Genomic DNA, 17,318 nt, shown 5'->3' with positions numbered 1-17,318 from the left:
CGTCCGTCGGCCGTCGTAATTTAATATATTATTATTTTGATTGTTGCCGATTTACGTGGTGGGCCTTAATAAAAATGATATTTCATTCAATTTTGATTTACGATCACATGCTTTCGTCAAGTTCTCCTTTTTAACAATATTAGTGTTAAATTATTTGTTACGTTAATGAAAGTTAGACTGGCTGAATCTTAAAACATGATCGTATAAGTTGAACAATGGAATAAACTTTTCATATTAATTTCCTCGGCTAGTCAGTTCACTTTAAAGCAAAAAATCTTTAGTTATTGATTACAATTGCGGCCCACACACGCGCGGGAGTATTTTTTCTTACCTCCATTAACCACTGCACTGTAGTCGGAGTCCTGGCTCTGGCTCTCGGCTGTTGTACTGAAAATAAGAACCTTAAAGCTACGTATTTTCTGCACCGTCGGGCAGCTGTGGAGAAATATGTATAATATGTTAATACCGGGCGAGTATTTCGCTTCCGCTAAATTTTAAAAGTTAATATCGCCACGTAATGGCGTCGTTGGCTGCATCGGCCGCTGCGATTGTTGAACTGTAAATTACTTGAATGCAGGTTAATTCAAGGAAGGCAGACATGAAATCGGGATCACCTCTTACAAATTAAAAGTGAACAAAAATATTAAATCAATATATTATCTGCTTAATTAGAACAAATATGCTTACATTTGCCAGCACTCGCAAGATGTCCGTCTACACGCAATCAAGACAAGAGAAGAAGTGAACACGACTAAAAAATTAACAAAAGAGCGTATCTTGTCGTCTCTTTAGATCATTTTGTTATATTTCTTTGCCCTCGAAACTTACACAGAGAAATTATTATAATATAGAGAAAAATGTGTGTTCGCCTGAGCGGCTAGTGTCCACTTATTATTCAAATTTTAAATGTCTCTTCTTTATAAATACCGTTTTTAAATCTTTTCGTAATATAGCACCGGGGACGCTATAATGCTAACCCAAAACTTTATCCACTGCTCCAACTGTACAGCACGACTGACAGAGATACTTACCCTACATTTGGTTACAGCGTTGCCAGATTGCCACTTTTTAACGGCCGTTTTTTGCGAGTGTACTCACCGGCCAAAATTGGTGAGAGATATTTTGTTATCGTTGCCACGTGAGGAGTCTCGCTGCGATGCCCGAGTCCGTGAATTTCGCTTCACCCGGTATAATGGCGATGAAAATGTTTCCATTGCAAGCTCGCACTAACCCCTTACTTACTTGTAGGCAAGGGGTTAGTGCTGTTTAATAATTACAGTCATTAGCCAAGTGAAATTAGCAGCAGACTATTGACTGTCCCATAAAATTTCATGTAAACTGCCAAACTTCAACTACCTGCAGCCAGGATGGGTTTAAAAGCCAACGCCTGGAGAATGAAATGAGACATCGTTCTCCTATCAATTTTAAATAAAATTTGGATATCTTATCTACTTTCATGCACAACATTGCATGACCTAAAATCAACCAAACACAAAAAAATTACGTAATGCGTTTTTGCGTCTGAAAACACAAATTTCTTGCAATGATTTACTTAATTTGATTTAGTTCAGTAAGTATGACGAATTATGAAAAGAAGTTCAATCCTTTATTGAGCGAAGATATTAGAATGTAAGATGGGCAAACGTGAACTCTTTTACCAAATAGTTTTCTTAAAATTGGGTGATGGATATTCCACAATGATCAGAACACGCTGTCGGCACAGAACGCTGCGAGTGCGTATGTAGCAGTCAAATTGTTAAACGCAACACAACACTCATGCTATTAGATGTGTAACACTTGCCTGCTAATTGTTTCCTTTTAGCGTGTATGTGTGTGTGTTTTAATTATACATAGAAAACGTAGGTTTATGGATCTGTGGTAATGGTTTTGTTTATACAATTTTTTTTATCTTTTAAAAGCCATGATTTTCTTTTATAAGTTCAGTGCGTGTTTTGAAAATTCGGTGGTAACTGCGATGCACTTCACATTGTCTTCTTTGAATACAGGTTCTCAAAATTTATGTAACATGGTTTTGCAAGAGCGATGTTCTCTTCCTCCCATGGAATCACATGCAAGGTTCCCCAAAACACATGCAGGTTACTTTTCACCACCACTGGCTAACTTAACAGCTTAAGGTCCACTTGTTAAAGAAAGTGGTTTGATTTTTGTAGAAAAATAAAACAATGTAGTACCATATATAATGTAGAGATGAGGACCAAGCATGTAAATTGCATACGTGCATGTTCAAACAACGCCGGCCGCGGTGGCCGTGCGCTTCTAGGCGCTCTCGTCCGGAGCCGCGCTGCTGCTACGGTCGCAGGTTCGAATCCTGCCTCGGGCATGGGTGTGTGTGATGTCCTTAGGTTAGTTAGGTTTAAGTAGTTCTAAGTTCTAGGGGACTAATGGCCACAGCAGTTGAGTCCTATAGTGCTCAGAGCCATTTGAACCATTTGTTCAAACAACTCTCTGGGTGACCCCTGTACCAGACAGTCGCAAATGTGGCCAATGTGTCCCAGCCTTGTCAAATCCCCATCTTCTACACCGACTCATCTCCTCTGAGATCCTCCTTTCGCTAAGGATGCACAAGACTCAGCCCTCGGCATGGGGTCAGGGCGGGGGGGGGGGGGGGGGTGTCTGGCAGCCTCTGTGAGGGTGGTGGCGCTACTGTGGTTCCTCTCCTCTGTGTTCCAGATCCGTAGTGACGCTCGCAGTCAGGAGCGCACAGCCAGCCACTCCAGACTGCACTACTTCGGTCAGCCAGTGATGCCTTTGTGGTGAAACCCAGCACATGTGGAGTGTTTTTTTAAATAAATATGACGCTGAGAATTCGCTTCATATACGTCAGCATCCAGTGATTCGAGTAGTACATGAGGTAATAGTAATAGTAGTAGTAGTAGTAGGTTTCTAAGGGACTCGAAGCTCCCGTGACGATCTCACATGATTCCTCCATATGCTCCTGTCTTGTGCTGACTCTTGTCAGTTATTTATTCCCAATCTTTCGCATATGCAATCAATTTCATTGCATCAAGTACTCCTGGATCTCGCCCTTGGTCTTTTGCCATATGGCTCCTCCCTGAGTATTCTTAACACAATTCGATCTTCTTCCATTCTCATCAGATGTCCAGCCCATTGCAGTCTTCTAGCATTTATTATGGTTACTATCGTTGGTTGTTGTGGTAGCTCGTGGATTTCTATGTTGTGTCTTCTCTTCCAGAATTGTGATTCATTGTCATAATATGGACCAAACACTTTTCTATAAACTTTATTCTCAAACACTTCTAAATGGTGGTGTTCTGTTTTCGTTAGGCTCCATGTTTCTGCCCCATAGATTAGAACTTGTCTGATGATTGTATTATATAACTCTGTTTTAGTTTTCCTAGTCAGCAGTTTGGACCATTAGAGATTTTGTATTGCATAATAGGCTCGGTTAGCATTTTGCAGTCTCGCTTTTATTTGTACCTGTCTCTGATTCTGATCATCTATCAATCATCCCAGAAATTTGAACTCTTTAACACGCTCGAATTTGTGTTCACCAATTATTATATGTCATTGCTTATCCCATTGATCTCTACATCTTTGAACTATCATGTATTTCATTTCCTCGTCATTTACTTTCAGGCCAGGTCTTGATGCTTCTGCTGCAAGCTCCACAAATAATTCCCTAATCTCCATTTCACTGCTTCCAATGAGTACTATGTCATCTGCGTAAGCTAACATGTTAATTTTGCTTTCTTGGAGGATCCCAGCAGGTGCCAGTTTGAGTTTCCTCACAACTCTTTCTCAAGATATATTGGAAAGAAGGGCCAACAAATCATCTCCTTGGCTTAACCCAGTTTTATTTTTAAAATGGTCAGACTTTAATCCATTTAGTAAAACTCTGCTTGTATTTTCGTCCATGCATACTTTTCAGAGACTTATCAATTTCATTGGCAAACCAAATTCAGTCGTTACATTCCACAAGATTTGTCTGCGGACGGAGTCATAAGCTTTCATGAAATCCATGAACATATAATGTATTTTTTATTTTTATTCCCAAAATTTTTCATTTATTGATTGATTGCAAATATGTTGTCAGTGGTGGATCTGTTTTTGTGTAAGCCATTTTGATAATCTCCAACTATATTTTCTGCATATGGTTTTAAGCGGCATAGCAATAAACAAGATAAGATCTCATAACCAAATGATATTGACTAATGATATTACTCTATTGTTTCTTTAGATCTTCCCTGTCTCCTTTTTTATGTATAGACGCTATTAATGATTCTCTCCACTCTCTTGGAATGTTCTGTGTTTTCTAGATAGATGAAATAAACCTCTGTGCAATGCTTCTCCATATTTCAGTATCTAAGCTAGGGTGCTGTCACTGCCAGTTGCTTTACCATTTTTAGGTGTTTGACACACTCTGCCACTTCCAACATGTGGGTTCTGGAATTTCCTCACAGTTGTGACTGTTGCTGGAACTAGTAATTGATGCTTATGGACCAGAACAATTCAGTAGGTTGTCAAAACACTCCTTGCTTGTCACTAAAATGTTTCTTTGTTCCATCATCATACTGTCATTTAAATCCTTCATCACCTTCGGTTTGTAATCAAAACCTTTTCGAATTTTGTTGATTGTACCATACATTTTCTAGATGCTGTTATTTTGATCATATTCATGAATAGATTCAGTCTGTTGCTTTAGGAATTGGTTCTTTTTCTTGCCTGCGTTTCAGCCTGCCTATAAGCAAGTTCTGTTTCAGAATTCTTATTTGTTTGCAATAATTTTTTCTGTAGTTTCATAACCTTGCCTTCAGCTTCTTCACACTCTTCATCGAACCATTTTTTCCTGCCTTTCTTAGTTCTCAGTAGGTTATTAGTTGCAGCTGTGAGGATGGCCTCTTGTACATTGTTCCAGTATTCATCACTGGTATATGAATGAATGCTTAAGTTAATATTGTTCAGTAGTGTGTCCACTGGGATTATGATAATACACAAAGACCATCACATCACGTACAAATATGTCTCAGTACATCGACACCATGATATTATTCGTTTATTTAGAAAGGAAGGGAAACAACTAAACGAGAACCATTTAATGCATTGATGGGTTTACAGTACCTCTAAACAATAGAAAGCAAAATGGAATTCATCTGTAGCAAATGATGATTAGGTTTAATTGTGAAACCAACAACATCTTTCTTACTGACTGATTTATATGGGATAAAAACGATAAACAGCGAATGGTCCAAAAGTTTTCTCAATTAAATGCATGCTAAAATAAGAGAAAACAGAGCTTCGCTGAAAAGTCTTCTGAGATGTGCCCACTGCAGAGTTTATCACTGTCTGCAGTTCATCACTTTTCATGAGATATGTAGCTGTCTTCTTAACAGGAAGTGGTGATGTGTTGGAGCGAATGGCTTGGGGAGCAGGAGCACTGGATAGAGTCAGTTTCTGAGGGCCACAGCTGCAGGTAAATAACCGTCTGAACACCCACGCATGTCAGCCTCCTTCCTCACACTGCGTAACTGCATTGTGGCGTATGGCCTCTAGGATATAAGAGCAACTGGGAGCTTCCCTGACTTGAGTACTATCCGGATGACCACTTTCAGCTGCAGTCATTGCTGCAGACTATCCAGTGGCATAAGACACGTTAGCGATGTTTTGAAACATTTGCACAATGGTTCAAACATTAAATTCATGTTTATTAATGTTAAACACGCACTTCCAACACAACTGTAGCTGTTGGCTATATTTAGATGTATATGAAAGCTCCTGCCACATGTCTGACAGTGCTGGTTGTAAGACATAGTACACCATTTGTTCAAAAAATAAACGCAGTTCACTATCTTGGTTTATTTTTTAAATTTCCCGCCATTTTACACTCACAAGAAGCGAGCTTAAGTGGAATAATTGAATTTTGGGTTTTCCCCGATAACAAGCAAGATATCTAGGATTTCGTATAATTTTTGAATTTCCTGTCATAGTTAAGTAGTTCCACAATCTTGGTGGATGGGAGCTATGAGGGTAATACGTTGGGTAATAAATTATAGCGATAAAGAAAACATCTGGCAACCTTTTTTGGCTCCTAAGTTGTACTAATCAGGTAATAGATCATAAAGATGAAGGTTATAAATTATAGTAGTGATGTAGTACATTACTTGATAAAGGTCCCAGAAATTTGGCAGCTTTGCTAACTGTGGCAGCACCCACACCCAATGGGACAAAACCCATCTAACATTTCTAAATATCCCGCCATTTATATATTAAGTAATTTATGTAGAAGGGTAGAGAAGGGGGTGGGGGAGGGGTGACCTTAACGTTGTCTGGGGAGTGGAGGAGATCTGACAGCAATGCAGGGTGTGCCAGAACTGGCTTTGGTCCTTTGCTTCTGCAGTGAGACAAACTCATTTCCTGGAGAAAATTCGTCTGTCCCCTTGATATACACCTCCCATGTAGGCAGCCAATATCAGCAGCTGCATGCTCGCTTCACTTTGTTAGGCATTTCTTCAGTAACTCAGTTTAGGATGTAACTGCTCTTTCTGGGCAGACAAGAGAGAATATTGCTTGACATTCAAGCTTGACGTTGGTGGGGAGGCTTGCGTGCCTCGACGATACAGATAGCCGTACTGTAGGTGCAACCACAATGGAGGGGTATCTGTTGAGAGGCCAGACAAACGTGTGGTTCCTGAAGAGGGGCAGCAGCCTTTTCAATAGTTGCAGGGGCAACAGTCTGGCTGATAGACTGATCTGGCCCTGTAACACTAACCAAAACGGCCTTGCTGTTGTGGTACAGTGAACGGCTGAAAGCAAGGGGAAACTACAGCTGTAATTTTTCGCGAGGGCATGCAGCTTTACTGTAGCAATGTATGGAAGTGAAACATGGACGACAAATAGTTTAGACAAGAAGAGAATAGAAGCTTTCGAACTGTGGTGCTACAGGAGAATGTTGAAAATTAGATGGATAGATCATGTAACTAATGAGGAGGTATCGAATAGAATAGGGGAGAAGAGGAGTTTGTGGCACAACTTGACTAGAAGAAGGGATCGGTTGGTAGGACATGTTCTGAGGCATCAAGGGATCACTAATTTAGTACTGGAGGGCAGCGTGGAGGGTAAAAATCGTAGAGGGAGACCAAGAGATGAATACACTAAACAGATTCAGAAGGATGTAGCCTGCAGTACGTACGGGGAGATGAAGAAGCTTGCACAGGATAGAGTAGCATGGAGAGCTGCATCAAACCAGTCTCAGGACTGAAGACCACAACAACAACAACATACAAGTGCACTGTTCTGTTGTGATCTTGTTCACCTGTTGGTTTTACAGGGTTCCACAGATAGTACAACTCAGCTTCATATGGGCCAGTGGTTCCTGGTTCTGTAGTTATTAAAAATGTATTGTATTTCGTTGCCTGTCATTAACTTGTTTCTCGCGTTACAGGTAAGGGCGTCTGTGCTGTTGCTGCTGCTGTTTGCGGTGTTCGGGTTGCTGGTGCCAGCTCTGGAGGCGGCCGAGGTGTTGGGCCTCTTCCAGTCACCGGGCCGCAGCCACTGGGTGCTGGCGGAGACGTACCTGAGGGCGCTGGAGCGGCGGGGCCATCGCATCACCGCCGTCACCACGTTCCCCTCCACTCAGGGCAGCACTGCGGGCAACTGGACCGAGATCCTCATACCCAACCCCATGAATGAAGACGGTAAAGGAACTTACTCATCAGAATGATATTTTCACTCTGCAGCGGAGTGGGCGCTGATATGAAACTTTCCTGGCAGATGAAAACTGTGTGCCGCACTGAGACTCGAACTCGGGACCTTTGCCTTTCGCGGGCAAGTGCTCTGCCGTATGAGCTACCCAAGCACGACTCAGGCACCGTCCTCCCAGCTTTACTTCCGCCAGTACCTTGCCTCCCACTTTTAAACTTCACAGAAGCTCTCCTGCGAACCTTGCAGAACTAGCACTCCTGGAAGAAAGGATATTGCGAAGACATGGCTTAGCCACAGCCTGGGGGATGTTTCCAAAATGAGATTTTCACTCTGGAGCGGAGTATGCGCTGATATCAAACATTCCTGGCAGATTAAAACTATGTGCCGGACCAAGACTCGAACTGAGGACCTTTGCCTTTCACGGGCAGGTGCTCTACCACTGAGCTGCCCAAGCACGACTCACGCCCCGTCGTCACAACTTCACTTCCGCCAGTAAGTCGCCTCCCACTTTCGAAACGTCACAGAAGCTCTCCTGCGAACCTTGCCCGCGAAAGGCAAAGGTCCCGAGTTCAAGTCTCGGTCAGGCACACAGTTTTAATCTGCCAGGAAAGTTTCAACTTACTCATCACTGGAACCTTTTCGGTAGTCCTGGTTGTGGGAAGAAAATGTTATCAAAGAAATCAGATTTACCAGCGTGACGCGTTACCTCTTTCCTCCTGCTAGTAAAGCTATTTCTTCGCAAGATTATCTACCTTCCATAGCTGTGCACTACACTTTCGAATTTGGTTTACCACGACCTTCATAAACATGCCTCAGAGACAAGCTCTTCTAGCTTTGGTGTTGATTTGTGAAGACGAGTGTTCGAATGTCGCTATTGTCCCCTCACGTCTAGGACTAAGCGGTGGAACGCTTCAGGAGAAGCATGGAGAACTGCGTTTATATTTCTGACCATGTCAAATATACTCTGATAGGGAACAAATCTCGACAACAAGAGGGAGTTGTGGACATAAGCGAAAGTTGGTAGCGGTGTTTCTACTTCTGAAAGAAGACGTCCATTCATATTTCGTGCCAGTCGCACAATTAGCGCTAGCAGTTTTTTTTAGGGTCCTTTCAATACACGCTTCAACAATCGTGAGCTTTAGGTATCTTTGAGACTGGACATGGTGAGTCGATGTTTGTCAAGAATGCCTTTAATGCGACAAAGACGCCATTATCAACAACTCACCGAGTTTGAACGACGACGTATAATACGGCTGCAAGAAGCTGGATGTTTCTTTTGCGGTACTGCGGAAAGACTTGGCAGGAATGTAGCCACTGTACATGATTGCTGGCAGCAGTGTCAGGAGAATGTACGGTCTCTGAATGGCCACGTGGCACCACTGACAGGGAAGGCCATCGCGTCCAGGGTACGGCTATGGTGCATCGAACTGCCTCTGCAGCAGTAATTTCAGCAGCAGTTGGCACAACGGTGATACAAGGAACTGTAACAAATCGGTTACTTCAAGGGCAACTCCGAACCAGACGCTCTATAGCATGCGTTCTACTGACCCCTAACCATCTCCATCTGCGACTCCAGTGGTGTCAAGCGAGAGCTCACAGGAGGGCAGGGTGGAGGTATGCTGTGTTTCCTGACGAAAGCCGTTTCTGCCTCGTTGCCAGTGGTGGCCGTGTGTTGGTTACAAGGAGCCCAATTGAGGAGCTGCAGGCAACCTGTCTGCGTGCTAGAGACACTGGACCCAAACCTGGAGTTATGGTCTATGGTGTGGTTTCGAATGACAGCGGGAGCATGGTTATCCAACACACCCTGACTGCGAATCTGTAAGTCAGTCTGATGATTCGACCTGTTGCGCTGCCATTCATCAACAGAAGTCATGAGGCTGTTTTCCAAGGGCCTACCGCTGTTGTGAGTCAACATGCTCTACAGAGAGCCGTCATGTTGTCTTGGTCTCTCGATCACCACATCTGTCTCCAGTCGAGCAGATGTGTGACATTATGGGACTAAAACTCCAGAATTAACCGTCCCTTTCCTGACAGACCAAGTGCAACAGGCGTGGAATTCCATACCACAAACTGACAACCGGCGCCCGTGCAACGCAGTGGATGCACTTTTCCGTGCTTGCGTTCAACTTTCTGGCGGTCACATAGGTTATTTTTTGTATCTGTATTTCACATTTTCACTTCCTTGTCTGGTGCCTACATTGACCTGTAATCATGTTTATCACTTAAATATGTCACCTACACAAATGTATTCCAGAAATTTCATTACTCTACATTAATTAATTCTTGGTGTGGTCATGTGTTCCGGTCAGTGTTTCTGGGGAGCTTTCGATATCCATTGTGTAGACTAGGAGAGGCATCCGTTTAGAATTTGTAGGGAGGTGGGGGGGGGGGGGACACAGAAAGAATCTTGTGACGTTGTATGAAAGGCGTTTTCCAGAAAAGTATTTCATTCGATCAGTTGGAATGAAAACATACTCACGAACAATACTTTCTGGATCTCTGAAAACGAAGACTCTCGAAATTACCGTTTCAGCGAAAGCATAGAATCAACGAGTACAACTCTGTTATAGTACCACTTGTCGCAGATAGACGAAAAGATAACGAAGCCATATTGCTCCGTAAACGCGTCAAGAAAATGATTAGAAACCACCTGAGCAGCCACCAGCAAACATTCATCTCTTGTGAGTTGAATGGGGAAGATCTCAGATGTACTGCAGGCAGTCAGTTATATCTGTTGGTGCGATGGAGGCAGTGAAGCCCCATGGTTCAAACCCAGTGTTCGGAAGCTGCTACGAAAGCGGAAAGAGGTAGAGAGCTATACAGCAGATTCTAAGTAAGCAGAATATTTGTTGACGGACAAAAGCAGAGCAAAATCAGTACCAGGGTAAGGACAATTCGATAAATTTGATTGCATGATTATATACTTACTGAGATGTCAAAAAACACTAAAACTTTTGGCCATGCTAAAAATCAGTAAATGGAACGAACTGCTCTCTCCAAATAGTCACTGGCCATGATAACATCGGGACAGAAGATTGTAAAGTCAAGATTCTGTCTTTCGAAAATGATTTACAGAATAAGATCACAACGCATATGTTACGTTCAATTGTTATAGGGATGCGAAACTGATGAAAAGAGAAAAAAGTGAGGGCGTGTTGACAAACACCTTGAAACGCTCGATAGACGAAAGGACTCGGGACAGACGGGCTCTTGTTATATTTTACAGTGTGGTCGATAGCTGTGATTAAACAGAAATCTATGGTCAAAATGTATGTAACGGGAGACGGAAAAACTTGGGAGGCTATGTGAACGGCTAGTACGGGAGTCGCCATCTTGGATGCAACTCGTAATTTTAAATGAAAATTGATTCGTGTAACACATAGAACAGGTGAAGAATTACACGAGGGAAAAAATGTGTTTTTCATTTGAGCATGGTGTTACGTCACACTGTAAAATGCCATTTCGTTGCAGCTGTTTACACTGTTTGTATCCAAAATACTGGCACTGGAAGTCAAGTAACGTGCCTCAACTGAATTTTTAATCTTTTTTAACTCTGAAACATTAAACGTTTAATTGATTACTATCGTAACTGACTTTATGTCTGTTCGACGATTTAACCTGACCGCAGTGAAATGCTAGTGAGAGAATCTGCGACATAATAACTTTAGTCTCGCTCATTGGAACTCTCGAGTCTTCATCTTGAAACACAGTTCTTATGTATCTTCCACGTTAAAGCAGCATTCTGCTACACATTCGTACAATGTCCTCTTTGTGTTCTTTGAGATAATGGTGAGACCATGTTGAGTGCGTCATTGTTTGTTTATGTTCTTTATTAGGCGATTAAATGAAATAATGGACGCACACTCCTTCCTTTTCAGTTCTCATCGATTATTTCCAATTTGTTTTCGGCAGTAGTTGTTACAATACAACATTACCATCGACTGCACCGCATTACTTCACTCTGCTCACCACTTTGTACATATAAATCCTGTTCGATAATTTTCTTATTTCATAGTCAATCCGATCTCATGCCCTCACTTTTCTGTCCAAAACAATGTTTGTTATTTCAGTGTTCGCACAGCGCAGCCACGCCATTCGCCGTCGTCCACTCTCACGTCAAGCACACTCGACGTCCTAAACATCCCTTTCACTCAGATCCAAATGGGTCTGAGCACTATGGGACTTAACATCTGAGATCATAAATTCCCTAGAACTTAGAACTACTTAATCCTAACTAACCTAAGGACAGCACACACATCCATGCCCGAGGCAGGATTAGAACCTGCAACCGTAGCGGTCGCGCGGTTCCGGACGGAAGCGCCTAGAACCGCTCGGTTACACTGGCCGGCTCCCTTTCACTGTTTTGACGCTACTGGCGCTGCTCTTGCTTTACTTCCGGCGGGTTTAGGGTTGCTACTTCGAACTCTAGGCTTTCTGTCGATTTCCTCACGTGTTTTCACGTAGTTTACCAAGGAGTACAACATTCTTTCAAACAATTTCCTTTCCTTACCCTTGCTTTTCCTCATCAATCTTCTACACAAAATGGGGTTACGTTTAGGGTGGATGTAAATATTCATTTACCTTCACAAAACAGTTAATTACTTGTCAATTAATAAAATGTGAGGTGACAATAAAGGTTTCTTAAGATGTTGACACTTCTTCAACATTCTGTACAGGGAAAGGCAAATGCTGATGATGATATGTAGAGGCTGCAGGATTTGCTCAATGAGTTGTTGTCCATTAATCTGCAAGGTCGTTGTCATCCACTTCACCCACTTCTTATCGACTTTAGCCAACACGTGTGCTGGTATGTCATCACAGGCATGAGTAGTTTGCTCCCTGAGGTGTGCGAGGTTTCCGATCTGCACCGCTTACACAACTGCCTTCACTTGTTCCCAGATAAAAATCACATGGACTTAGACCCTGGGGACGGGGGGCCACTCGACAGGATCACTACGACCTGTAAATCTCTAGAGAAACTGGCTATTCAGGTGCGCCTGGACAGCTATCCCAAACAGAGATGTGGCTCCAAAATTGGAAATGACCCCTCTTCAGACACCAGTGGCATCATCTAACAGCTGGAGGCAATGGACTCCTGTTAGTGAGCCCTGACTGAAGAAGGAACAAACAATACGGGAACCCTGTAGTGGACACCAAACGATCACTTTCGACGCACCCACTACCTTCGTTGGACTGATTCAGCGGTGCTTCACATCTGAGCAGTGTTTGTTATTCTGTTTATTTGCCTCTCAGTTCGTACAGAAGTTGGCCAGATCTGTAAATAGTAGGTCACAGGATAAACGACTGTTTTCGTCCAACATGTGTATCACCGATTCTGAAAACTGAACCTGGTGATCTGGATCGTTCTAGGTGAGATGTTCTAACATTTACATTTCCTAAGGCTTCAATCTACATGTGGCCAAACTTCTCATTATTGATGTATGGCTGACGCGAGTTTCATGCGAGATGCGACACGTACTTCCCTCTCGACTGTCGCTGAATGATGCTAGAGCTGTGGCTGATGTTAGTCTCGAGTTACCTGCGGCAGAGCCGGTTGCACGCCGTATCTTGATATGTTTCCCCTCCGCTTGCAATAACTGGGGTACTACTCTCACATGTCGCCTCTTCCACTTCAGTATTACAAGCTTCATTTGCGCCATGTTCCCATTGTAACCTCACAGGTTTTCCCCATACTGACTTTAAATTTCTGTTTACTTATCTGATTTTGGTATAGTAGGCCGGTTTCACACTCGGCTGTATGAAACGTCGATGGCGATCACTATTAAAATAACCTTTTGCTCAATGATAATCAAAGTACAAATATTTTACATCCGACGGACGTCGTCATTTTCAGATCAGATTGCTTGAAATCGTTTACGTGAGTCTCGCATGTTATTACGCTACTGGCCACTAAAATTGCTACACCAAGAAGAAATGCTGATGAAAAGTGGGTATTCATTGGACAAATATATTATACTAGAAGTGACATGAGACTACATTTTCACGCAATTTGGGTGTGTAGATCCTGAGAAATCAGTACCCAGAACAATCACCCCTGGCCGTAATAACGGAATTGATACGCCTGGGCATTGAGTCAAACACAGCTTGGATGGCGTGTACAGGTACAGCTGCCCATTCACGATACCACAGTTCATCAAGAGTAGTGACTGGCGTATTGTGACGAGCCAGTTGCTCGGCCACCATTGACAAGATGTTTTCAACTGGTGAAAGATCTGGAGAATGTGCTGGCCAGGGCAGCAGTCGAACATTTTCTGTATCCAGAGAGGCCCGCACAGGACCTGCAACATGCGGTCGTGCATTATCCTGCTGAAGTGTAGGGTTTCGCAGGGATCGAATGAAGGGTAGAGCCACGGGTCGTAACACATCTGAAATGTAACGTCCACTGTTCAAAGTACCGTCAATGCGAACAACAGGTGACCCAGACATGTAACCAATGGCACCACATACCATCACGCCGGGTGATACGCCAGTATGGCAATGACGAATACACGCTTCCAATGTGCGTTCACCGTGATGTCTCCAAACACGGATGCGACCATCATGATGCTGTAAACAGAACCTGGATTCACCCGAAAAAATGACGTTTTGCCATTCGTGCACCCAGGTTCGTCACTGAGTACACCATCACAGGCGCTCCTGTCTGTGATGCAGCGTCAAGGGTAACCGCAGCCACGGTCTCCGAGCTGATAGTCCATGCTGCTGCAAACGTCGTCGAACTGTTCGTGCAGATGGGTTGTCTTGCAAACGTCCCCATCTGTAGACTCAGGGATCGAGACGTGTGTGCACGATGCGTTACGGGCATGCGGATAAGATGCCTGTCATCTCGACTGCTAGTGATAAGAGGCCGTTGTGATCCAGCACGACGTTCCGTATTACCCTCCTGAACCCACCGATTCTGTATTCTGCTAACAGTCATTGGATCTCGACCAACGCGAGCAGCAATGTCGTGATACGATAAACCGCAATAGCGATAGGCTCCAATCCGACCGTTATCAAAGTCGGAAACGTGATGGTACGCATTTCTCCTCCTTACACGAGGCACCACAACAACGTTTCACCCGGCAACGCCGGTCAACTGCTGTTTGTGTATGAGAAATCGGTTGGAAACTTTCCTGATGTCATCACGTTGTAGGTGTCGCCACCGGCGACAACCTTGTGTGAATGCTCTGAAAAGCTAATCATTTGCATATCACAGCATTTTCTTCCTGTCGGTTAAATTTCGTGTCTGTAGCACGTCATCTTCGTGGTGTAGCAATTTTAATGGCCAGTAGTGTAAAATATCACTCCTTGCAGATATTTTCGTCTAGACCCCATTACACTTAAAGCTTAGCCTTATGCTTAACATTTGACATATTTGTCATATTCATTGAATGGTACATGAACACAAAAATTATTTTAACGATATTGGCTTACATTGCCGGTGACAGCGGAATTTCTAGTAATAAACTACTGAGTACAACAAAAGAGAGGGACTAGTTTGTGGTGTTGTATTTGCTGATTTTTTAAAAATCATCTACAATTAAGTCACGGACAATCAACCTTTTACAAAACTTTGATGAGATTCACTTTTCTCTCACTCCAAGTTGGGTCGACTTTGGGGAAATAGTATTGCTGTGCTGCGATGTGGGGCTTTTATTGGAAAATTTTGGCTTATAGCCTTTGGGTCAGATTAAATACTAGTATTTCGACACTGAGACTGGATACCTCTTTCAACTTTGATGAGCTTTCTCCCTGACATACGACTGCGGCAACCATTCATCGAGGAAAATAGATATGGCCACAGCTTCGCACACTCCAACGAATAATTTATCCACCGCTGATAACATACATTCTTCAGCCTCTTGTAGCATCAGGTTTATTTTCTGCCGGTACTCGGCAGTGCTAAATAGCACTGTAGCGTTCCCTTTGTCCGCTGGTAGGATCGTTATATCAGGTTCATCCCTAAGGGACCGGAGAGTTGCTCGTTCTTCCGCAGATACGTTATTTTTAGGTAATAGCGATCTGTCGATTATTCTACAAGTTTCCCGTCTGACTTCCTCTGCATCCTCCTTTGGAAGCCGACGTACTGCTTCTTCCACGTTCTGGGGACGGCGGAGGAAAAAAAAATGGTTCAAATGGCTCTGAGCACTATGGGACTTAACTTCTGAGGCCATCAGTCCCTAGAACTTAGAACTGCTTAAACCTAAGTAACCTAAGGACATCACACACATCCATGCCTGAGGCAGGATTCGAACCTGCGACCGTAGCGGTCGCGCGGTTGAAGATTTTGAGTTCTAATTGATACATATAAGCGATTAAGTTCCACACGCACAAAATTTCATTATATTCATACTGGCAGGAAATCTTTCTATCCTAAACAGCACTATGAGCAGTTCAGAGGCGACCTCTACAGTAAATTCCTACCAAATTGTCTTTCGCCCTGACTTCTGATAATCAAAATAAATGCTCGTCACAATGTGGAAAATAATAGTCACCACTTGCCACGCGGATTTGATAACATTACAGACGTCACACTAACAGTTACTTCTGCGAAATATAAGCGATCCACGACGGTGTACGGTCCTCGTGAGTCCACTTTCTATTATTACTGAAAATATACGTTTTCTAACAGCCTGTCTCTAACATCATCCCATAACCCGAGGCAGCGAGCACTCCAGCTTTTGAGTGACGCGGGTCTTACGGTGGCTGGGTGCGAAGTGAAGCCTAGTCTTGCCTCTCGGACTGTATTTATACATGTGACGACGCGAACGGCCAAGGGAACACCTGCTGTCATCCGCCCTATGCCCACGGTAGCAGCCTCTAAACGGCCGCTTTCTCGGACACACAATATTTAATAACAATCTTATGAATCAATTTAGAATCTTCATAATTTTTGTACGAATGTAGGTAAGTTAGTTAAGACAACAGAAAAAGTTTTAGCTCGCCTTCATTAAAACTTTGCCTTCCAGAATATTTAGACCAGAACTGACAGTAGAACATGAACTCGGAACTACAGCTTTAAGAGACCTACTGGTTGTTATTAACATCAAGGTCCTAAAACTTATTATAGCTGTATTATGTAATACACTACTGGTCATTAAAATTGCTACACCACTAAGATGACGTGCTACAGACGCGAAATTTAACCGACAGGAAGAAGATGCCGTGATATGCAAATGATTAGCTTTTCAGAGCATTCACACAAGGTTGGCGCCGGTGGCGACACCTACGTGCTGACATGAGGAAAGTTTGCAACCGATTTCTCATACACAAACAGCAGTTGACCGGCGTTGCCTGGTGAAACGTTGTTGTGATGCCTCGTGTAAGGAGGAGAAATGCGTACCATCACGTTTCCGACTTTGATAACGATCGGACTGTAGCCTGTCGCGATTGAGGTTTATCGTATCGCGACATTGCTTCTCGCGTTGGTCGTCATCCAATGACTGTTAGCAGAATACAGAATCGGTGGGTTCAGGAAGGAAATACGGAACGCCGTGCAGGATCCCAGCGGCCTCGTATCACTAGCAGTCGAGATGACAGGCATCTTATCCGCATGGCTGTAACGGATCGTGCAGCCACGTCTCGATCCCTGAGCCAACAGATGGGGACGTTGGCAAGGCAACAACCATCTGCACGAA

At 43.4% G+C, this 17,318-nt stretch overlaps 1 protein-coding gene across 1 annotated transcript in view; it reads left to right on the top strand.

Annotated features, from left to right (window-relative positions):
• Window positions 1-7,425: 7,425 nt before the first annotated feature.
• The window catches only part of LOC124711697 (UDP-glycosyltransferase UGT5-like), a 71,261-nt gene continuing 61,368 nt past the window's right edge, over window positions 7,426-17,318 (top strand). The window contains exon 1 of the mRNA XM_047241898.1: window positions 7,426-7,673. Within this exon, the coding sequence (XP_047097854.1) occupies window positions 7,661-7,673 (13 nt within the window). The 5' untranslated portion in view covers window positions 7,426-7,660. The remainder of the gene's footprint in view (window positions 7,674-17,318) is intronic.

Source organism: Schistocerca piceifrons, chromosome 8 (assembly GCF_021461385.2).
Source record: "Schistocerca piceifrons isolate TAMUIC-IGC-003096 chromosome 8, iqSchPice1.1, whole genome shotgun sequence".
Lineage (NCBI taxonomy): Eukaryota > Metazoa > Arthropoda > Insecta > Orthoptera > Acrididae > Schistocerca > Schistocerca piceifrons.
This window is presented reverse-complemented; position numbering and strand designations above follow the sequence as displayed.